The sequence below is a fragment of the Anarhichas minor genome, unplaced genomic scaffold (assembly GCF_050575085.1).
Source record: "Anarhichas minor isolate MPS153535 unplaced genomic scaffold, ASM5057508v1 ptg000026l, whole genome shotgun sequence".
In the NCBI taxonomy this organism is placed as follows: domain Eukaryota; kingdom Metazoa; phylum Chordata; class Actinopteri; order Perciformes; family Anarhichadidae; genus Anarhichas; species Anarhichas minor.
Window position 1 is genome coordinate 1,313,681 of NW_027466472.1, and position 23,899 is coordinate 1,337,579.

At 43.7% G+C, this 23,899-nt stretch overlaps 1 protein-coding gene across 1 annotated transcript in view; it reads right to left on the minus strand.

The window, feature by feature from the left end:
• Positions 1-6,279: 6,279 nt before the first annotated feature.
• The window catches only part of LOC142959281 (calsyntenin-2-like), a 130,008-nt gene continuing 112,388 nt past the window's right edge, over positions 6,280-23,899 (minus strand). The window contains exons 12-17 of the mRNA XM_076100527.1: positions 17,772-17,983; positions 12,666-12,836; positions 12,395-12,540; positions 10,852-10,975; positions 6,698-6,882; positions 6,280-6,504 (exon numbers count right to left, since the gene is read on the minus strand). Coding sequence (XP_075956642.1) covers positions 6,280-6,504; positions 6,698-6,882; positions 10,852-10,975; positions 12,395-12,540; positions 12,666-12,836; positions 17,772-17,983 — 1,063 coding nt within the window. The remainder of the gene's footprint in view (positions 6,505-6,697; positions 6,883-10,851; positions 10,976-12,394; positions 12,541-12,665; positions 12,837-17,771; positions 17,984-23,899) is intronic.

A 23,899-nucleotide genomic window follows, 5' to 3' on the forward strand; every position in this document is an offset into this window, starting at 1 on the left:
CCCAGAGCCACGAAGACATTACGCAACAGTCTCTCACGATGAGTAAAGTCACCTTAAAGTGTAAAATTGATGGACTTACATTTCTGAAAGAACAAGTCTTGTGAGCTCGCTGTAAACATTCACACAAACAAATACTATCTCGTCTTTTAGAGTGACACTCATCTTCCAGCTCCTGCTCTCGTGGTGGCCTCACATTTCCAATAAAGTGGATTAAGTGAGTCGTTGACGGGGAAGTGGTCCGGCTCTGCTGGCCTCTGGACTGTGAGGAGCTGTAATTGTTTGACGGTGTGAACCAGACGTGTAATCCCGTGTCGGTGAGAGGGTTTGTTTACGAGGTAATTACCAGCGGGATTAGCTGCGCCTGGAAGCTGTGAGTATACAGTCGGTGAAGACTCTGCTGTGGAGCCGGAAGAAGAGACAGAGGAGTAGACGAGACATGTTGGACTAAAGGTTCCCTTACTTGCTTGTTGTGGAGCTTTCGACCACATCGCTCAGTCTTTATCCTATATTGTGAGTCCCTTTATGACTTTTCTACCGTGTTGACTCTAAATGCTTCATACTCCTATAATCAATAGTTTTATATTAACAATTGAATCAAATTACTTTTTAAAACACAGCAGCAGTGAAGGTGTTAGGGAAAGGCCTGCGACTGGGAGCTAAGAGTGTGCACTGAAGCAGTGGCTGCTGTTTTTGTTTTTGTCAAAACAAAATTCCATCTGTAAGCTACTCTGTACTGTATTAGCCAATGTATAGTAGCTAACTTCTGCCAGATAGAAAGGAGCTTTTAAGCTTTTTGGCTAACTTGGTAATTGCAAGTTGCACAGCGAATACTTTATACATAGCTATGTAGTTCAGGACAGGACGTCAGCTTAGCAAAACTAAAGATTTAAGATGAACAACTGAAAGAAAATATCAGATTCTTTGTTATAAAGTTAAGGTCCATCTTGTGTCCATTCTTTCTTTGGGGAGAAAGTAACTACGACTCCCGAGCTGCATTCAGGCAACAAACATCCAATCACAGAGCTCGGAATTCAGTCATGTGAGCAGCAAGCAGTTGAGTTTTTATTAATTCAGCAACTACAGTACGACATCTCATTTTATTCACAATGATGAAGCTGTGAAACTGAAACTACTGCTGTTTCAGGCCTCTGACTGGCTCCCTCTCCATAGCAAACGCAGCCGAGGCTCATGGGTACTGCAGTATTTCGACCTGTGCTTGGTACCTAATCGAAGAACAAAACAAGACTTCTCAGAAAGAAGAAAACAATGGTGGTCAGAACATAAACATGTGCATCATTGAGGACATCATTTAAAGTAGAATTTGAAGTGGAAGTACAGAATGGGGTAAAACACTTTGGGAACCATCGGTCACCCCCGCTTGGCAACTCTGTTACCGTTACTATTCTCTCTGAACCAATATAGCGATCGAGTTACTTTGTTCTTTGTGTTCCAATAATATCTCCACAAAATATATTTTACACCAAAAAATGTGTAATGCCATACATGTGCAGAGAATCCAGCTCGCAGCATGAAGGTGAGCCTCACCCCGTCTCTTCCATATGTGAGCTGCCTTTGCGTTGAATGTACAAACACACATTAATAATTCATCTTGAAATGCATTTCTACTAGAACACAAATTATTTCATTTTCCTGTAAAAACCTTCATAAGCAGTTCTGCACCAATGGAGCAGTCCTCCCTGCTTTCAGGCTGTAAGGCCCCGGTTTGCTGCTTTGGCTCCGGACCCTCCAGTGAGCACCGGCTCACCGGTCCAACTTTACAAATCCTTTGCACACCCGTGCCACTACGTTCAAATATCACACGACTGGTCGAGCTTTGTTGTGGCAAATAACATCACCTCGAGCTCATTTACCCGTGTGTCTACATCCTCACAGTCCCTCAGCTGTTTCTCAATCATTCTCACTGCCTTGGAGTGTGAAGAACTAAACTAAATGAATCTACTCCTGTTCGGTTTCACTTCATTATTTATTTACTGCAGCCTCACACTTGATTGACACCGACTGCCGTCATCTAAGCAACAATGTCAAGAGCGCGGCAGCATATTTCTATCTCTACTTGGTAACATAAAACAATGTGAGAGAGCTAAATGAGTGGGTATTCATCGTGATGCTGCAGTCTGCACACGGGGGCTCTTTGAAGGATCAAAGTTGTATTCTCGTGGGAACCTAAAGTCTATTTTTTGTTTGTGAGTCGAGCGTGAAGGTGACAGTGCCCGGGGGCTTCCCCCCCCCCACCGCTCTGCTCTCTGTGCTGCTGGAAAATAAACAGTTCTGTGAATATTCTTATTCTTTTATGTTGAGTTGGTGTGTTGCCGCCAGGTTTATTCGAGCAGTATAGGCCTCGCAGGGTTTTTAGCTAGCGTCTCCAAAATCCTGCTAATCCCCAATTTGCTGAAGGCTGAAATCATAAATGAGATCATTAATAATACCGCTGCGTGTCGTGACAAGAAGTGTGAAAAGCAAAGGAGTCATGGAGCTGAGGTGAGCCTGTAGAACTATCAATCTACCTCTGGTATTAAAGGGATGGTGTGTGTTTGTGCAGTGCAGTTAATATCCACTAGATGGAGCCACAGTCCATTGATCATGGACTGTGGCTCCAGCAGAGACAGTTCATGTTGTGTTCACTGTCCAGGAACGACTAGAAGCACTTGTAGGCTATAGATTAAATACATTTAACATGGATTTAATTAAAAAAAAGACTGTGTATATGTGAAGGAAATATTTCTTCCATGTGTTCCTCTGGTCCAGTTGGGAGAGGGAGTAGTGAAGGTGACGGCATCTGACGCTCTCTAAGCACTTCATGGTGGTTGAGGTGAAGGCTACTCGGTGATAGTCGTCTAGGCACCGGGCTTTGGTCTTTTTGGGACAATAAAGGGCCTCTTGAAACATACGGGAACTACAGAATGGAGCAGTGAGAGGTGGAAAATGTCTGTGAGGACATCGGCCGGTTTGGTCTGCAAACAGCTTGAGAGCTCAGTCAGGGATGCCATCAGGTCCAGGTGCCTTACGTGGGTTATTCCCTTAGAAGGATCTGTACATGTTTGCACTATACTATTACTTTTTAGTTATACTATACTATTACTTTTTATGACTTTTTAGTCATACGACTTATTTCTTCATATTGTGAAATTGACTTTTTTCGACATGCAATACTTTTTTATGCTTTTGAACATACTATTCTATGATTTTTTATGTATTTATTTCTACATACTATACTATCACTTATTAAAGTATATATAAATATCATTTATTTTTCCTGTTTCCGGAAAATAAAGTTTTTTCAACATACTATACATGACTGAAATATTTTTTTCTAAATACTGTACTATAACTTGTTCAACATAGAATACCAAGTTTTTTCGCACACACACACACACACACACACACACACACACACACACACACACAAATACAAGAGCCACAGCTAGATTCCAAAACAAGTTTTTATTGGCCAATTTACAGAAAGTGCTGCAGTGACCACTCCAAAGAAAAACCGACCAAAGAGTCCAGAGAAAAAAAGGCAAAACTAAAATAAAAAAACTTTTACACATTTTACAAGGTTTCCATGTTAATTTCATCGTCCTCCTTTTCTAAAACAAACGTCAGGACAACAGTAGGGCTCGGGCTGATGCAAAATCCACCAAAGGTTCGGGGGAAGGGCGGGTGCAAGGTGGGAGGTGACGTCACAAGAACAGGTGTCACAGTCGATGAGGAAAACTCTTAAACAACATATGAGACCTTTACATCAACATAGAGCTACAGAACACATAGACAGTAGGTTCTCCCAGCAGCTACACCCACAGGACGGCTGTCAGAGGCTCACTACGTTAGAGGAGGACACCTTCCAGTGTTTGTGACTTCAGCCATTACACGCGTCACTACACTCTGTGTTGTTGGTGGATTCCTTGCTATCAAACGTTACAGACAGACTGGATTCAGGACGGCCACAGATTAACTTTCACTTCAAGGTGAAGAAACCTCCGACTGGGTTTTTCTGATTAAGTAAAATGTGACGCTGCCGCCTGTTTCTCACTCCCACAAATTATGTGATTCTGTTCTGCACCAATTGCTGCTAATAAAGAGGGCTTTAAGTACCACCACATCACCCTAGGCCTACATGTCTTTCATTAATGCTGCATTTCATTCAAAGTTAGAAGTTTCTTGCAGGTATAAGGTGTAAAGCATCTGTGCATTCTCATCAGAAATAACTGGTATTAGTATATATTTGATATCGTATTTTGCAACACGGGACAGCATATTTTGTGTCAGTGGTATTTTGCAGCATTAGCTACTTAAAGTTTAGACTATTGTCATGAAAATGACAAAAAGTGTACTTTAGGACATTATGGACATAAAAGTGACACTGTTGCATTTAAAGTGCATGCTTTGGAGTTGTGTTTCTAGTCCAACATTCACTCTCATCTGTCTTGATGGATAAATATTCAGCTCTTTAGCTGCTAAATGTTCCACTCACTCTGTGAGTTATTTGGTGCTCAGCAGCTCAAAGTGGCTTTATTAGAGCTACTGGAATTAAGGTTGATGAGAGAATGAATCAAAAGATTGAAGCGGCGAGTTATAAAACCAGAAGGAGGTGAAAGACATCAACATGCTGTTTAGAGGTGAAGAACTGCAGAGTTCTGTGTTTACACTTGATCCATTGTTAACATAAAAATATAAGCTTTAATGTCTATTTACTATAGCTCTATATACTATATACTAGTGCTTATTAAATAGAATAATCAAAAATAAATAGAGGCTGATACATATACATACATTTAAATATTTCAGCCTTTAACTGTAATATTTTCTCTTATATTTTTGTTGTTAGTGTTTTAGTTATTATTATCATATTCTCTATTTTACTATATTACACTTTGATTTTAAAGGATCCTTATAAAAATAAAACCAATGAAAAGAACAGAATAATCACACTGTTTGAATCAAACTAATTATTGGTATTGGCCTCAAAAATCTGGCTCTAATTTGGGTATTTTCATCTATTGACTTTGTCGAGGGACAGGTCCAGTGTCGAGGGACAGGTCCACTGTCGAGGGACAGGTCCAGTGCACGTTTCCTTCTAGAAAGTTGGAATCTACACCTCTGCAATGCAGCATTAATGACTGGTACTGAGATTGTGGTACTAATAGTGTAGCCCCGCTGCTGAACATTTCATTTGGGCATCTCTGATTGTGTGGATTAGATTATACAGTATAAGACCGTTGTCTCCTTCCATGAACGTCTTACCTAGTGCAGCTTTAACTGACCCAGTCACTGTGAAGGCAGTGGCACATCCGTCCTAACAAGCCGATCTCGCTTCCAGCTGGAATGATGTGAACACTGAGCGAGAAACAAACACAGAGGACTGAGGGGTCAGTTCAGTGGAGACTCCTGCAGGCGAAGGGTTCAGGGGATGTACGTACATACAGGATGAGTGTGTGCTGTATACAGGTGGGGAGGACAGTTTCAGGGTGGAGAAAGTGGGGTGTGGGATGGGATGGAGTCACCTACTATACTCAATATTTACAAGAGAGGAGCGTACAAAAATTTACAAGGAGACTACTCCGTTTTTCCCCAAAACCCGGACCCCTCGGCTAGTTTACCATGACTACACACAGATGGTTGTTCTTCTCTTTTTTTGATTACCATTGAAAATATGCTATTTCTGAAAAATCACCTGGCTGTGCCACGTGGGCTAGAACAAAGATAAATAACATGAAGTATACAAACCAAGAAAATAGTCAGTTTCTTTCCTTTTGCAACTCAGTTTTCTGAAATAAAGACTGTTTTTGCATTTTCATGGGACATCAGAGATCTCACTGTGGAGCATGTGACACATTAAACTGAATGTACGGTGCAGGGTTTAATCGACAGAATGAGATTCAGAGAACTTTATTTCACTAAAGACTGTAGCTGTGGTGTAGACTGTAATGGGAGATGCTTTGAGGAAAAACGGCTCTTAGGGGACGCCCTGAATTTGGCGAGCTGTCCCTTTAAGACGAATGAAAGTCATATGATCGACGAGCAGTTTTAGTGTCACGTTATTTATCTTTTATCAGCTGTATAAAACAGGAGGTTTTCTGACCAGGCTAAGGTTAAATCATTGCATTGTATTTCAGTGGAGTCTTCCAGTAGGGGGCGATATTACTTCATTTTTAGAGCATCGACATCACATAGTCTTTTTGTTTCAACCGTCTGATTTGAGGTTTCAGTATGGACGTGTTGCAGCCTGTGTGCGAGTGTGAGTGACTGTGAATGTGTGTCTCAATAAGATATCGTTGTTTTGTCCCAGTTCTGTCCCTTCTTGCTCGGGCGTTGCATCCTGGGTAGCTGGACGTCCGCTTCGTCTTCACTGTCGTCTGACTCAGCGCTGGTGATGTCATCCTCCTCGTCGTCGTCGTCGTCATCTTCCTCATCTTCTTCTTCCTCCTCCTCCTCCTCCTCCTCCTCGCTGGCCTCCTCCTCTGCAGCCTGAGGCTCCTTCAGGTTCTATTCAGAGAGTTTCAGAAACTAAATCATCAGAAATTTGAAGTAAAAACGAGAAATGTGAAAGCAGATCATGTGTGTATCTATTTTGTTGTTGTTGTACGTATTACAGTCACTAAAACATGTTTCATAGCCCCTAATTCCCCATACTCCCCTCCCTGACAGCCTCCCCTCCTCCAATCTCCCCCCCCCCTACCTCCATCGGGTTGACAGTGATCGTCAGAGCGGAGTCGTCCCAGGTCTCGTCTGCCTCTTTAGCTGTCTCTGCCAGCTTGACCTCCTGCTGGTGGGTCAGGTGGATGCGGTAGATGCCCAGCACCACTACCGTCACCAGAGCAGCGATACACATCACGATTACCACGGTGCCGGCACTTGGCATGGCTGAGAACAAGACAAGAGAACAAGATGGTGTGGACCGGTGTTTGTAAGAAGGGGCACTCAACGAGTCCTTCCACATGCAAACATAAATCCCACAAACTGTCCTCTTGTACTCACATTATTCTTTAGAAATGTTTTGGTCTTAAAGAGATACCACAGACTACATCTTGTATTGCTGTTGACATCGAGGCAGTTGGGGTGCTTGCGAAGCCGATTTAGAAGACTAACCAAAAAGGAATGGTCCAACTCAGAGACTCGTACTGCACATCCTGAATTATAGTTCCTGAAAAACAGTGAGCTCAGAATGTCTGAACTCCACACCCCCACACACGTTTACCAGCCGGGATATCGATGAATCACTTTCTTATCTAATGTTGTTGTAGCTGAGGCTATTTTCTGTTCTTTCTCATGTCATCGTACGAGAGGTCTTTTTAAACTTCACCTAAGACGATGCTTGTGATCTTTAATTGTTGTGTCAGCGTGTTGATGTTCTCATACTGTAATGCCCTCTCTTTAGGCAACATTGACCTGTTTCCACTGTATTTCTATGCCTCCACTGATCAATGCCTCCTGCTGTAGCCATGCTAGCAGCGTAGCACCAGGCATGGCTATGTCAGTGTGCTTGACTGTCCATCACTTTGCTCCAGACTGAAATATCTCAACAACTATTGATTCACTGCCATGGGATGTTGTTCAGTCTACTCAAGACCGATTAGAATAACTTCCCTCTGACTGTTCATGTAGCACAGTCATCAGGTCAGCACTTTGACATGGGGGGTCATCCACTGATCACATGGTGGGCGGCTCTATCCGCCGGGCCTCCTGTCCACATGTCGAATACATGGCCTCCACATGTCGAGGTGTCCTTGGGCAAGGTTGTGACACCGCCGTGAATGTAAAGTGAAGGATACACACACACACACACACACATGTGGAAGTGTGTGTGTGGAAATGTGTATGTATCTGGCACTGCGGCTGCAACTGCGCTTCAATCTCTTGAGGTTACCATTGCCTGTTTATGGAGGCAGACGGAGCCGGGCAGCCTTTAGTTGAACAGGAGGGAACAAGGACATCGGTGGGATTTTAGGGTCCTAAGGAGCAGACGACCGGAAATAATTTTTTTCTTTATAAATAAATTGTGTTTTAGTATAATTTTACGTTTTCTTTATTTGTCTTTTTTGCATCCCTCTGTTGTTGTCTGGAACACAAATCCTTTGACTTTCCTCTCATAACCAGGCCTTAGTTTCACAGTAGCTCTCCAATTCTGTCTGTTTCTCTGCTGAAACTTCAGCTCATTGATGTAAGATGCCGAACACCAAGCTGCTCTCGATGCTTTGACTCGGTGTGTGTGTGTCAAAGGGGGAATGAGAGGCAAATTGTCAAATTGCGCTTCGGATAAAGGCGCTGTGTAAATGCATTGCATCATTTAAAACCTCACTTCTATCAATACTTTGCTTTATGACCAAAGCTGCAGCTGTGTGTTTGCCTTAAATGTTTGTAATGTTTATGCAAATCCAAAAATGATTTTTGACTAAATGACCTATTATGTCATCAGCTAAAGAGAAGTGCAAGAAGAAAAATGCTCCTCATGCTGTTTGCTGCTGATCCTTGCTCTGTATTTCAACTAATGTAAAGACTTATTTGCTTTGAACTTGGCTCAGTGAACTCTCGTGCTGCCAGTGTGCAACAGAAAGCACGATGAATTGCCTCACGTTTCATCTTTTTGTTGAATCTGTGCCCAAGGCCAAAGACCAAAGACGAATAAGAGCTGAACAAGCAGGAGGAATTGAACTGAGAGCTGTGTGTAAGCTACACAACTTAAACACGTTTCATTAAGGTCCCAGTGCAGCACATGGCTGCAGAGACGTATCGTACGCCTTATTCAGTAGCAGAACCACAACATACATTGAGGGATTTCTCTTGATCTAAAATGTTTCTCTCTTCTGCTCTGATCTCCAGCCGACTGAAATAACACAACTTCTCTGTAAATACCCTCCCTCCGCTAGTCCCTGCCTGTGTGTGTGTGTGTGTGTGTGTGTGTGTGTTTAACGAGCGTGAGACTCACAGAGGACTCTTCAGATGATCATTGGATTCACTAGTTCCCTAGATTTTCACACTAAATAAGCGGCCTTTGAACTTCCTCTCAGCGAAGCTTCATGCAGCCCCTTTTAGGGTAACTTGGAGTGTTTGCACATGTGAGTACACACACACACACACACACACACACACACACACACACACACACACACACACACACACACACACACACACACACACACACACACCCTGACGTTTTCCTTTGACTTTGTACTCTCTACATCTGAAACACTCACATGCGCTATACATGCCATGGCTGAAACTACAAGACTTCTTTCTTATTTGTAGTTTTTGCCTTCCATTTACTTGCAAACCTTCCATCACCCTCTCCGCTCACACACACACACACACACACACACACACACACACACACACACACACACACACACACGCACACTCTCCCAACTCTCTGGGCTGTTAACAGCATTGGCCACTGAACTCTCCAGGACTCTAAGTAGAATCCATTAGAGTGTGATGAATAATTAAATGTGGTGTGGTAGATTAAGACCAATGTCTCTCCTCCTCACCATGTTCTCTTTACTTCAGATCACTCATATGCGCAGAGGGAGGGGAATACGCTTGCTGCATCATTTGAAGGAGTCCCTTTACGCTGCTGCTCTCCATCACGGAGCACCGCTGTGTGAGTGCAGCAGTCAGATGAGCAGAACGATAAACAAACTAGAGAGCGAAACCGAACGTTCCCTTGGATCCAGCCATGTTTACCCCGGGACGGATCGCTAACATGAAAACCCTCAGTCAGTTTTTTTTCTTCTTTTTACAGCTGTTGCTCAGCCGCCCAGCTGCTGGGTCTGAATCTCAGCACTTCTCCTCCTTCCGTCTGTGAAGGTGTCCAAGTTCCCGTCAGTGTTCAAGTCATCGCCTACATTTTGTCGCATTTATATTTCCCCAGAAGTGTGTCAACACAGGTAGCGCTGTCACACCTCTTGAACCTTCAGGTGACATACATTTACATCACAGCTAACGGTGTCCCATTACGGTTCTTTAGCGCTTGATAAAAGTGTGTGCTTGGACACAAAGCATCAAAGCCTTAACTTTTGTATCCATGCCTTAAACAAAGGCACCCAAAGTACAAACAAGTTTGTAATTCTGCAACACACTTGCAATCAATACACACTTGTTTCTTACATCAGGCAGACACTTTCGAGATTGAAATATCTTGCAATCGTTTGCAAAACACTTCTATTCAAGATGATGAACACACCTTAGATTGGCAACACTCACACACATGAAAACACACACACACACACGCACACACACACACACACACACACACACACACACACACACACACACACACACACACACAGTCAGTCTGAGGCTCAGGAACAGACCTCAGGACTTTGCAAGCGTGGAGGCGGTGAGAGCGCGAGGAAGAGTGCTTGTGGATGAGTTGAGGTGGCAAGACCCTAACAGAAGGCAGGATCCAAAAACATCCACCATCCCTTACAATGCTATACTTTTCTAATTAATTTGTTTCTGTCATTTTTGAAAAAAGAGACGTATTATGTCTTATATGGCTTGTGTGCAGAGTTTTGACACGATGAAACAACTTCCGTCACAAATGTGAAAGCAATCACAATAAAACCGACCTGTAATACCTCATGCTTTGACCAAAGTTCTGGATTTTCTTGAATTAAAATATCACTCACTCAATCCACCATGAGCCTGTGACACTGTGGAAACTTGCTGAGTGGCATTTGAGTGCCGCTGCTCTTGTTAAAAATGGCTACCGTACCCGATTGTAGCTCGGCTGGTATCTCAGTGTAACGTTGTGTGATGTGACCCGACAGGATGGGACATTAATATGCCATATAAAGAACAGACAGAATGAATCTAATCTCTTTGTGTCCTTACCTGAGCCGTGGCTGGGGTACAGGTCTTGAATCATGGACGGATGGTGGATCACCTGCATGTACTGAGGCGGGGCGACCATGTGATTGACATGCTCCCTTGCTTCCGCACTGTGAAGAGCGCTCACCTGGTTGGGAACAGATGAAGCAGAAGGGATGGTTTTAGATAAAAGTAATCCCAGTGGACAGTTTTACATTCCTGTCCATTCGGTCCCAATGCCTCCCACCTGCTTGCCTTGGTTCATCCAGATGATTTATTGTGGACAAGAGGAAAAGTAAAGATTTACGTGCGAGGCGAGGAGAAATGTGAATGCAATGCATTGAATTTATGGCTTTCGGGGGGGACAGGGTCAGCTCAATACAGGAAATGAATGTAAACTAGATTCATCAACAGCCTCCAAGGTTTAAACTAGTGAAACAGAGAATAAATGAATAAGTCAAACTACGTTCACAATCAGGGAAGGAAACAAACAGCGGTCGGCTGACACATCGAGCTGATTTTGGCACATCATCATGTAAGAACATTGCGTAAGAGGTGGAGTGTGTGCGTGAGTATGTCTGCCTGCCAAAGAAGCCGGATTCGCTGTAGAGCAGTTCAAGGTCTCTGAAGGAAGTGTTCAGTGCTGCATTGTGCCTTCTTTTCATATGTTGAACCATGTCGGTGTGTCTAGCTGCTTTTAACTGAACATGAGGATGGTTGGAAGTAAAAAATCAGATTGTTCCTACAAGAAAAAGTTTTTGGCATGAATTCCATTTGAGTTGAATTAATTTGTTTGTCTACATATTTCTTTAGTAACCTGTGGAACTTGTCATATTCCAGTTGCTGTTTTTCAAAAGATGTTTTTTGCCACTAAGGGTGAAAGTAATGCTGCTTTTTAAATGTGCTCTCAAAGTGACACCTGAGCCGAGTCAGCGCAGTTACTTTCAAACTATTTGGTCCAGTTGGTCCATTGTCTCTATAGTGATAACTTGTCATTACTATTTCTGACTATCATTGTCATTAGTCAGTTGTTTCTTTTTTGCAAATATGTGCAACGTCCTCTGTGATGTCAGAGCTGCTTGTCAGCCCTCGGGGCATTTCTTCCCAGCCACTCCTGCAGGTATCTTAATGCATAAGTGGGTGACTTGGATCTGACATTTTAATTTCCACCCATAAGCTGACTCCACTGCTTAATGCAGCTCACTCAAGACAACTGATGTTGGTCCAGGCCTCAAATAGAAATATTAAAGGGGACATAAAATGCTCATTTTCAGGTTCATACTTGTACTTTGGGTTTCTATAGAACATGTTTTCATGCTTTAATGTTACAAAAAAAACATTATCTTTCTCATACTGTCTCTCTGAATATACCTGTGTTAACCCTCTGTTTAAAATGCTCTATTTTAGCTGCTGTCTCTTTCAACCTCCCTGCCAAAAAAAGACTAAAATAATAAATAAAGAACAGCAGTTAAGCCTCGCATTTCTGAAGTTTGTGAATCAGTGAATGCTTGAGAGAGATGAAAGTTATTAATCAGTCCACATCAGTCCAGCTGAAGTTCCCACTGACCTCCAGGTTGAATTCATTGCTGGTGTAGCGTCCATTGAGCTCTGAGCAGGTGAGGCGGAACCTTCTGTCCGTCAGTTGTCCGGGTCGCCAACTATAGTAACGCACCTGTCGGATCACCTGTTCATAGTTGGACATGGAGTCCACACCTGTGGGAAGAGGCAGCAGGCGGCTGTTATGGGAGATACTGTACTTGTAGAGAGAGATCAGGGGGAAGTTGTGAATCTATGGAAGTGTCAAAGGGCGAGTTGTTGTGGTTACCATATTAACCTACCATATATGGACATGCCAGAGGTGGAGTTAGTGGCGTCGAGGTGTTTTCCGAGCAGAGCGCTGCGCTGCAGTTGGAGGGACTCCTGCTCCGACCTCAGCTCCTCCCCCAACACCAGGATATCACAGTAGTCCAAGTTATGGATAATCTCCTCCTGCACCCCGGGTCGACGTGCTGCACACACACACACACACACACACACACACACAATCCGATGCTCATAACAGAGAACTACCAGAGAATATCAGCACACGTTTGCCGTCACCTCGTGTTGCTATTCTAGACTTTTCAAACTGCTTGAAATAAAACTTAAAGTTGAGGCCATTTTTTATTTTTGGTTGAGAATATGTTCTCACTCACTAATAAACTGCAGTTTTCTTGGAAGCACATTTGTAATGCACCTCAGTGTGGTTACTTAAGTCCTCCTCTTACTAACTAAAGCCCTATTCTATTCGCACAGGACGTGTATTACCTGGAGACCTCTTGTAAACTGTAATAATTACAGAGGTTGTCTGTGATCTTAATCCCGTGCAAATCTACCATGTCTGTAATCTGTTGCAAATTACCTCAAATTTCTAATCACATTAGTTACCCTGGTAATTTTTTTATTTTCATTTTATGTAACCTTTATTTAACTAAAATAATCCCATTGAGGTTTAAAATCTCGTTGGCCAGGACGGCAGTGTGAAAGAATACCCGGGGACCTCTAGTGATGTATAATAATTGCAGAGGTTCATCAGTAAATTACACGAGGTCTCCTGGTAATGCTAGTCCCGTGGGAATCGGGCTTTAAAAGCAAAACAGCACATAGATACATTAAAAACTCACATAAAAGAGACGACAGACCTAAAATAAACCAGCAACTTGCATCAACCAAAGGACACACGGCAGTCTAATTGCTGTTGCCTTGACACAACATTTTCTTGGAGACAACCCTGAACAGTTTGAAGGACCGTGATTCAAACAGTACCGGACACAACACACCTGCACCCGCACTCCAATTATTCACCAACTCTCTGCAGACAGACTGAGCTGTGAGCTGCTGCGGTAACAAGTCCCCTCAGACAGCTCCCATCACAGCGGTGCTAGGTGGCTGCTGGGGCTCTTTGACAGTTTGCTAAGCACTAGCCTCCACCTCTCACCGCTGCTGCTGCCCAGCCTTCTCCCTCACTGTACAGTCCCTGGGGAGGGAACCGCCGATGCCCATTTAACAGCTTTCACCAATGGAGAAAGACAAATATGTGGTTTATGTGTCAGTTTGGTTTTGGGCTTGTTGCTTTCAGTGAAAAGAGAATTACCATCGCCTGTGTGAAGTGTGACGACACAGCCTAAATCTAAAAGCAGGATAAAAGGATCGTTGGTGGAGCTGAGGGATCCTGGATGATGCAGCGGAAGTGGCCACGCCCTCAATTATGCCTAACGTTAAGCCCTAATATGATATATCGGGGGAAGATACATAAAGATTTACCCCCCGAACCGTTGTTGTATTAGCTAGACCAAAGCCGTTTATTCGTACCAGCCTGTAAATGTTTATTTCTGCTGTAAAGTTTTAACATGGGGGTCCATGGAGACTGACTCGCTTGTGGAGCTTATAAGTGGAGTCATAAGAGTCATAAGTGGACATTTATAGAACTGCAGTTTTTGGCACTTCCTTGTTGGATTCATGTCTCAGTGCAGAGAATGCACCTTGGGAATTACAGGGAACACTTCAATGGGGCTTTACGCGTGTTTTTAGCCTCTGTTACCTCATTGTTTTGGTTGAGTGGCTGACAGGTTCTACACTGCAGCAGGCAGATGTTTCCCAATCCGATTGTATAGAAGTCTATGAGAACATGACTCTACTTCTCTCTTGATTTATTACCTCAGTAAACATTGTAAACATGAGTTTATGGTCTCAATCTCTAGTTTCAAGTCTTCTTCAATACAGCATGATGTTCATTTAGTGAATTATGGTCCATTTAGAGTCAAACAGACCATAAAGCAGGGGATGCTTTAGGGCGGGGCTTACTGTGATTGACAGGTCGCTGCTGCCACCAGAGCCGTGTACGGCGTCTCTACGTCACTCCTCCACATTTCAGATATGGTAACTTCCGTTCACTGGTTGCAAAAAAAACCAACATGGCAACAGCCGTATTCCAAGATGGCGACAGTGAACTTGAGGCTTCACAACGGCATTCCACAAACCAACTGGTGACGTCACGATGATTACGTCCACTTCTTATATACAGTCTACGGCCATTATTCAGTTATAATGTCTGGTGGGCAAGTTGCCCTGCTTGGTGTTAAATTCTACTTTGACATGAAGGGAGAAAAGGTAGAGTAGCGCTGGAAGAATCTAATAGTACACCTAAATGTAGGACTGTCCCAGGAACAGGTCTGTGTGCAGCCTGATCTCAGAGCTATAGTGTGGGTGGGATGAAAAAAGTGATGGGCTCCCGAAAAATAATTACTCAGAAAAGAGACTGAGAGAGCCGCTGAAATGGGAGCTAAAGAAAAAACCTCGAGAGTAAAGCAGAAGAGGAGAAACAGAACAGAAACAAATGACCATTGAAGCAAATGGGTCAACAACAGTTGAGCATTTATGATGAGTTCAAAGGGAGAATTGATGACGTTGACTTTGAGTAAAGGCGTCGGTGTGAGCCTTGGAAGGATGCTGTATCATGAGATGGATAGAGGAACAAGGCAATGCTGAGCAGGCTCAATAAGAAGACGGGTGTCAGAGAGAGACAAAGCGTAGACGAGGGCGAGGGGCTGATTAACAGGGTCCAACAGAAACGTACTGCCTGCCCTGAAAAAGAAATATGTGATTTATCTGGAATCCTTTAACCCCCGAGAGAACACAAAATCTGTTCATTATGGAACTTCATCGTGCCTCCCTCTCCCACACACACACACACTCTCTCTCCTCATCTCTCTTCTCCCTTTCTTTCCATTTCTGTGTCTTTCTGTGGCTTCCAGCTAATCTCTTCCCCCCAGCTGCAGTCTCTATTTCACCAGGAGAAAGAGCTCCACCGACTCCTGAAAGCAATGCCACTTTCTGCACTGCAATGGAGGGCTAAAACCTCCCGCCTCGCTCTGCTTATCTGCTCTTAATTGGCTGCGAGCGGCGGGGGGGCCCCGGGGCCGGGCCGGGCTGAGCCGGGTTTGTTCCTCGCCTCGGTGGTCAGATCATTGGACGAGGCTTCAGCCCCTCAGGATTTAAATGTCATAGTCATTTGGCCCCGGTCAAGGCGGAGCAACCCTGAGCCGAGAATCAGTCTGGTGGTAGGTGGACGCCTTACTCAGCATGAGGGGAGGGTGTGTGTGTGTGTGTGGGGGGGGGGGGGGGGTCTGAAGTCACGTAGGGACAGATAGGAGAGTGGAGGGACTCTGCAGCAGGAAATTGAGTCAACACATTGGCGAGGCTGCGTGGAACAGAAGGCTCCTGCTCACACTGTAGATTACTGCTGGCAGGAAGGGGCACATGCCCTCAACGGGGGTGTTACATATAGCTGCCTGTGCAAACCAGCGGCACATTCACTCAAGGATTGCTATGCTTTCATTAGATGCTACTTTCCCCCTCTACTCCAATACGTTTTAAAGGGAATGAACTTCAGTTATATGAAAGCTACAGTCACTTATTAAGATATACGTACATGTGGGTAAAAAAAAGATTAATTGTTAAAGATTTAATTGCCCAACTGTGTACAAAGTATGCAAACTAAATAATGAATGTACTGCTTACTTATTTATTTATAACAATCTTTAATAATGTAACTCTGACAGGAGTTATTCTGCTGCATCTTCAGTAGTTTCACTTTAATACTTAAAGTGCAGTTTGCCAAACTTACTTCTGTGCTCCTTATCCAGTGTCCTGGTGTAAATTGTTCAGTTGTTAGATGCCATTTCATTTTCACGGATATTATATCGGAACTGGATACCGAAGTCTGAGACGGTGCCCATTCACTCGAGCGAAAATTACGCACAAGAGATTGTGTTTGCACTTGGATGTGTCCTTTAATCAGTTTTACAGAAGCCTTTTATAACGCTGGTCTACAGGGACATTTCTTTTCTTTGGGGCGACTAGCTAACCTTGGCCGTCACACGCACGCCCAATGGAAGACTAGCTGGTGCGTCGTATGTAGCTAGCAGACTGCGTCATGGGTCAGATGTGTGCATTCAGATCTCAGTCAGCAGAGCCTTTGTTTGCAGTTATTAATGTGGTTTGGGTCTCGTTCATTGACTGATATGTTATTACCAGCTGAGGAATGTGTGGGTGGAGGCCGACAGCACTCTACAGCTTCATACTGTGAGGGGCCGCCGTATTTACTAAGCAACACTCAGTTTTGGGCGATCAGATCATTTAAAAGCCCACATAATCTATTTGAAATATTCGGATATACATCACACTACAGGAGATAATGTGATTTTAAGTAAGATATTATTGTATTGTACTACGTGTGTTCATACTTTAAAGTGAGGATCTGAATACTTCCATGCTTGTGAACTGCACAGACTCACTAGTAACTGCTTTAGTTGCGTTTCAATAACCTTTACTTCCACCCAGCAAGAGAATCTGGCAGCATGAGACCAAAAAGCACAACTTTTCTTTTCTTTAGTTTGCGGCATGCGTGCAGACGTACCAGATGAAAGAAATACTTGCTGCTGATTGGCAGTCTCATGAGGTGCGATGTTCAGGTTTTCTCTGTAGGTTTGTTTTGAAAGGGAGACAGGTGGCGCTGCACGGCTATGGGACCTCATGAATGAGTGAAAACATTATCAATATGAAATCCTGCTGAAATATTTAACCAGGACAGATTTCTACCTGCAGGGAGGTACCTGTCTCCGACTTTGTGAGGTACACTCACACTTGTAGGCTACCTTTTGGAGTTTGTTATTGTCCCTGGGAGTGTTCCCTGCAGAAGTACACATGTAAGGTAGTAATCCCTCACTGTCTTCCCACCTACTGCTTTTTAGGTTCAAAGGGTTGCAAATTGCTCTCACCAGCAACATTTTTAGAGCTGAATAAGTCGATACAGATTTTCTTTCACCTGCTTTGAGTATGACAATCCCTGCATCTTTGAACGAACGGGTAGCACAGAGGTTACCACCGTGTGTGATAGTCCGTACCTGTGTGATGTGTTGTGGCGTCTGCTCTGGTGACTGTGCTGATGATGTGGAGGTCCTTGAACAGAGCTGTGCCTCCCGGCACCCTGAAGTCGGAGGCGGGCCGATTCAGTCTCTCCACTCCGGTGATGGTTATCCTGGGCTCACTAGGCTGCAGCACCATCACCACCGCATCGATGTCTGGGATGGTGATACAAGTGTCTTCACCAAAACACCTGGAGGGGAAGAAAAGGCAGAGGAGTTAGAGCTGGAGGCGAGCTCGCGGTCTGGTGTTCGTTATTATTAGCTGTGTTCAGCCAGGACGTGGAGATATTTCATGATGTATCAAAACAGTTCCAGCAGCAACTCCCCGTTAAACCACACATTGTTGTTTTCACAATTAGCTTTTTGTACAGATTACAAAAAACAAGCCAGGCTACCTGCTATCCCACTGTTGCACATCTTTATGCTAAGCTAAGCTAATCACCTGCTCTGACAGCTGCGTATACAGCTTACATGTATGAGTGGTATCAACCTCCTGATCAAACTCTCGTTAAGAAAGCATATTGAATCTTTTAATCTTTACTACTTATGACCTGCAAAGGCTTCAGAAGATGTTGTTACTTTGTTCATAGAAAAAGGAATGTGTTACTGAAAAAGTCGTACTGTTTTACTTTTACTTCTACTCCAGAAGAACTAATTCATGGTAATACCGTCTTCTTTCTCATATGTTAATTAGCAGCTGCACCCTCTTCTTAAGAACCCAAATTAAGTTCATTTCTCCTTATGTAGGTCACTCCTGGAAATAAAGATGCTAACTAAAAGTCTTTCCTCCAAAAAGGGTTCTTAATGTAACTCGTAGTCAGACAAAGAACCCTTGAAAAACCCTTTCTTCAAAAAACAGCTTTTCAGAAGCAAATGGTTGTGGGTAGAGCCTCAGCTCTTCAGGATGAACCCGTTTGGAACCCTTATTTCTGTGTTATAATTACACTGAGATGGCAAAATGATTTCCTTCATCGGTGACTATTACTGGAACCTTTCACAACACCATGACATTGCCTGCAATCTTCCACGCACACTGCGTCTCCCACGTTGTCCTTTGTGAGCGTCGCCAAGTGCGTTTCTCTATTTCCATCATTATTTCACTCAACATGGCTGAACCCCGTAGAGGTCCAGTTGACACACAAAGGGTGACAGAGGGCACAGAGGAGCTCTCTGTGAAAACACAATTAAATAGCTCCATCCCTAAGTAACAAGTAGACGCATCAGAATGTGAAACGGTGGAGCTTACAGCAGCTCATGAAGCTTATCAATACCAGCAGGAACTGCTGCACTAAAAGCCTGATAGACCCAGGCCACAGAGCTCCGACCATGCTCAGGCAGCAGACACACAAACCTGCAGCAGAGACCCCGCTGTGTTTTCATACTTGCACGCCTGCTTCCCTGCCTCCCTGTCAACGTGTGCTAGCATGTGTTTAAATGCACAGCATCCACTGGCAACCTTTATGAGACGGACACGTATCGGCTCTGCAGGACTCGGGCTAGCAACACGGCCACACACGGGGGGGGGGGAGCAGACACAAACAGAATGGCCGTACTCACACAAATGAGCGCAGACATCTAACTCGCAAACCATTCCGATGCATTGGCGGACACACACACATACACACAGGAGCGGAGAGACTGCAGATTACACATCAATCAAATGGAAAACAAGAGATACTAAAATGAGAAAAAGGACAGAGGGAGGGAGGGAGAGAGAAGGGGAGGGAAGGTATTGAGGGTGGTGATAGTGTAAGCCGTGAAAGCTGAACAAACAACCTGATTTTTGTTTTTACATTTCATCGAAGGTCTTTCAAGCACACAAACATCTGTCAGTGGGAGGCACATCAATGCTTTGGCTCCCTTCTGTAGCTCAGTAACCAGTAACCATCATAACATCATAACAAGCTTATTCCCTGCATTGGAAACCTGGGCTATGAGATTTCAGCTGTGATGCATTCTGTATTCTTCACCCTCACATTCTGACGTAAACTATGCAGCAATGTATAAATCCGAACTGATGAATTCATATATTTTTAGCTGGGCAGTTTTATATGGATTTCTATGGAAAGAAATAATGAAAGGAAATGGCAGTAAAAAAGGGTTTGGCTGGATGTCAAAGCAAAACACGTGAAAAGTGTCTTTGGATACTGGATGTGTACGATATATATGCTCAGCATGACTTATTATTCACGATGTCTCATTCAGAGAACTTGTATGTATGTGGGTTGTATGTGCCGGCGGTATTTTTGAGAATAGGCGAGGAAGGCAGTGGTCAAGGATGCCAACAGCTGGAGGCGCTCCGAGGTTGAGGGTGGTTAAATTTAGGGCAATGTGCATTGCCACAGCACTAAGTCCACCAATACATCAGCATTGAGTCATTTAACAACGTTATTTTATACCCATAACTCTGTTTCTCTATTGTTTTTACAGTAATGTATACACACGAATTCTACTGGTTCTTTCTTCCTTCTACTGATCTGAGCTACCATCAGTGAAACCTCCTGATGATGTCTCACATTAAAAGCTATAAAGGGAACATTCTGGAGGAAGTGTTGAGTTGCAATCACGAAACTTAATGTATGACTCTCAGCTGGAGAGTGGTTTGCCTGAACCCTCTTATCACGCTGCGCTACAGTCCCGTCAAGTCACACCCTCGTTCAGGCCTTCACTGCCCCCTAATAGACACTCAACAGTCTACTCTATAGTTAGCAGTAAATTGAGATTTCGAGGGGCACTGATTGGAGGGCAAATAGTGCATAAATTTGACAGTCACATACTGTAAAATGGGGATGTTGTAGGGAGTTATTTCGGAACACAATCGAACTGAAACTGCTGGTTGCCACTTATATTGTGAGGCTGTTGTTCATTCAGCTGATGCCGAACAGAAAAAGAGGGGAACCATTGATATGATGTACAAAAACTCAACAGTCCAGAAATGACAGCGACTGGGACCTGAATGTTATAGAGATATAGAGCGCTGCAGCGGTGACGTATTTCTGTAGAACAACCAGGAAGTTAGCATCGCACTGGTTCCCTCGTCAATTTTAGGTTATTGCAGAAACATTTAGAACACTTACATGTCTTGCTCAGCAAGATAACATTTATGATATTTGATATGTTAGGCTTTAAAGGAACGACACCACGGTCACATGACTTCTCGTCACCACCACTAAGCTAAAGGCAGACTGGTGTTTGTCATGATGACGTTCATCAGTCTCATTAGAAAGACACAAGTGGACAGTGGAGCATTTACTTTAACTTGTGTTAACGTCAGACCTTATTTCAGGCATCGAACCACAATACCATGAAAAACACAAACAAACAAACAATGACTTGGAACCGGAATTGCAAATAGCACAAAGCAGAACTTGTGAAAAGCTGGAATAAGAAGTTAATACATTTATTATGAACATTACAGCAGATCACCAAAACGTCCCAGGGTGCAGCCACTGGCCGACGTATTACATTTCTTTGTTCATCGTAAACTTATAGTGACAGTTTCTTGAAAGACCTGATTAGTTCTACATGTAGGAAGCTTACGAAGCAGCTTTAACTCAACCGATGGAAAAGAGCTATAATTCACTTTTCGTTTTTTGAAATAATAATAACAAAGAATCCTTCCAATTTGGCCTCACAGCTGGATGGAAACTTAACTATTGTCTCTAATCCTCCACAGTCAGTTGTCTGAGGCCACAGTCTGAGACAAAAGCATGTTTCGGGGCATCGTGTAATCTCTCCTTATCTTTCCTGCGGCCGCAGCCGGTGCCGTGTGTGTCTGTTCGCTGCTCGGGCACTAAGCCATTGTTGTGAGCAGTGGGAGATACAAAGTCAGTGATGCAGGGAGACGAATGCTGCGTGGGCCCACCGAGCTGAGAGACAAGAACAACAACTGGCGCCAGTCCAACTTAATTATAAAGAAATATGACAAGGGAGCCTAACAGGGCTGCTACAAAGATTAGCGCCCGCTACTTTTATTTTCTTGATGCCTACAGTAATTGCAGCTATTAGTCGTCAGCACGGAGGAAATTTAATCGCATTTTAAATGAATTAACATCTCTGTTTGTTTGCGAGGAGTGATACTGTCTGGGGCAGTTGGGGGGGGGGGGGGGGGGGGGTTCGGCACTTGCTGAGGTGTTACGGTGGGAGGCAGCGTTTCAGGCTCGCGAGTGAAAATAACTCGGTTGAAGTGAATATTTTCTGCTGGTGTGTGTTCTGGACGGAGTACTAAAACTACAAATTGGAAGTTAAATCACCCGTGTTATCAACGAGACCCTGCACTTTCCCAGAAGTTCCACTCTGGTTACACACACACACACACACACACACACACACACACACACACACACACACACACACTCTCTCTCTCTCTGTGGTCATAAGCAAAGCAATGCTTGTTTTTCTTTACTCAATAGAGGTGTAACTCACAGGTCACTTTATTATTGTTTATTAATTTAAAAGATGTGGAGATATAATACAGAAAAGACCTTGTACTGTAACAACTCTGGTGTAAAAACAATAATCTCAACACTTGCATGGAGAATACAAATCCCTAAAAAGGTATTATATTTACCCTGTTCATCACACATTTCACTTCTCCATCATGAGCGCAAAGAGCCATAAACATCATGTGCAATGTTACAGACCTTTGTGAATGTTTCTTGTTAAATCCAATCATTTTATAAGTGTACAGGTTTCCTGACCCTGCACCTGTGTTAATATGCAGCGATACTATATTTCACTCTATGTGTATGCTGGTTCATATCTATTCTGTAAACATAATCTCTAAAACACTCACCATGATAAAAAAAATGAATAAGTTTGTCCCAAAGACAAAATAACAGAGGAGTCCAGCAGGGTTGTTTTTTAAGATTGTCGCTGTTTGTTTAATTCTGTTCTCGGTGCCTGCAGTAATTGCTCTTACTAGGCGTCAGCAAGAAAGTTTAATTGCATCGGCAGGAAATATTTAACATCATCTCGCATTTGTGAGGAGCGATACTGGGGAGTTTATTCAGTGTTGTGGCAGGAGGCCATGTTTCAGGCTCTCAGCGTAACTAACTTAGATGAGGAGAATTTATTTATTTTTTTCCTACTGGTGTCTCATCTGGATGTGAGCATAAACATAAAGCTGAAATACACCTCATCAGTGAGTCTCCACACATGCTTTAGAATGGACGCCCTCTCGCACATTTGCCACACATATCCGCAAGTAGTGTACACACACACACACACACGCACACACACGCACACTCAGACATGCACACACAGCTAGCAGACCAGTCAGCAGTCTGCGAGGAAAAACTAAATTTACACAACATTTAGCAATGACGCAAGCTTAGCCGTCATTAACATAATGTATTCCCTGATAATCGGTGAGCCTCTGGCTGAGATGACTCTGCTTCATCAGCGCACACACCAACATGTACGAACACACGCTCACTTCTGCCGTGTTGGTTGAGGCTCACAGGCCCACGGCCGTGCATCGAACCCAACAGGAGGGTGGAGAGTCAACTCCCGGGGCTGCGCTGCAGGGGTCTACATATATTTAAAACAATCATGAATTTTAATGGTAACCCGCCAAGGGAGGCTGTTTTACCCGCTAGCCTCTCTCTCTCTCTCTCTCTCTCTCTCTCTCTCTCTCTCTCTCTCTCTCTTTATCTCTGTTTTTCTATCTCTCTTTCGCTCGTTCCTCTGGCAAAACCCAGAAAGAATTATTAAAACATGACATGAAAATGTAAAAAGTGGCCTCAGTGGCGACAGTGAACAGAAAATGGTGTATTAAAGGGAAAAGAAAGTGACAGCAGAGGAAAGGAGAAACACAGAGAGCGAGAGAGAGAGAGAGAGAGAGAGAGAGAGAGAGACAGAGAGAGACAGAGAGAGAGAGAGAGAGAGAGACAGAGAGAGACAGAGAGAGAGAGAGAGAGAGAGAGAGAGAGAGAGAGAGAGAGAGAGGTTGGGATCAATGCATGAGAAGGTAATTACATATCAGTGTGATATCTACTGTGCTGTCTTAATACTCAACAGAAGATGTCAATGTGCATTTCCTCATATCTGGGAGAGGAGGTACAGAGAAACCGAGACGATGTGAGGGCAAACAAATGTAGGATTGC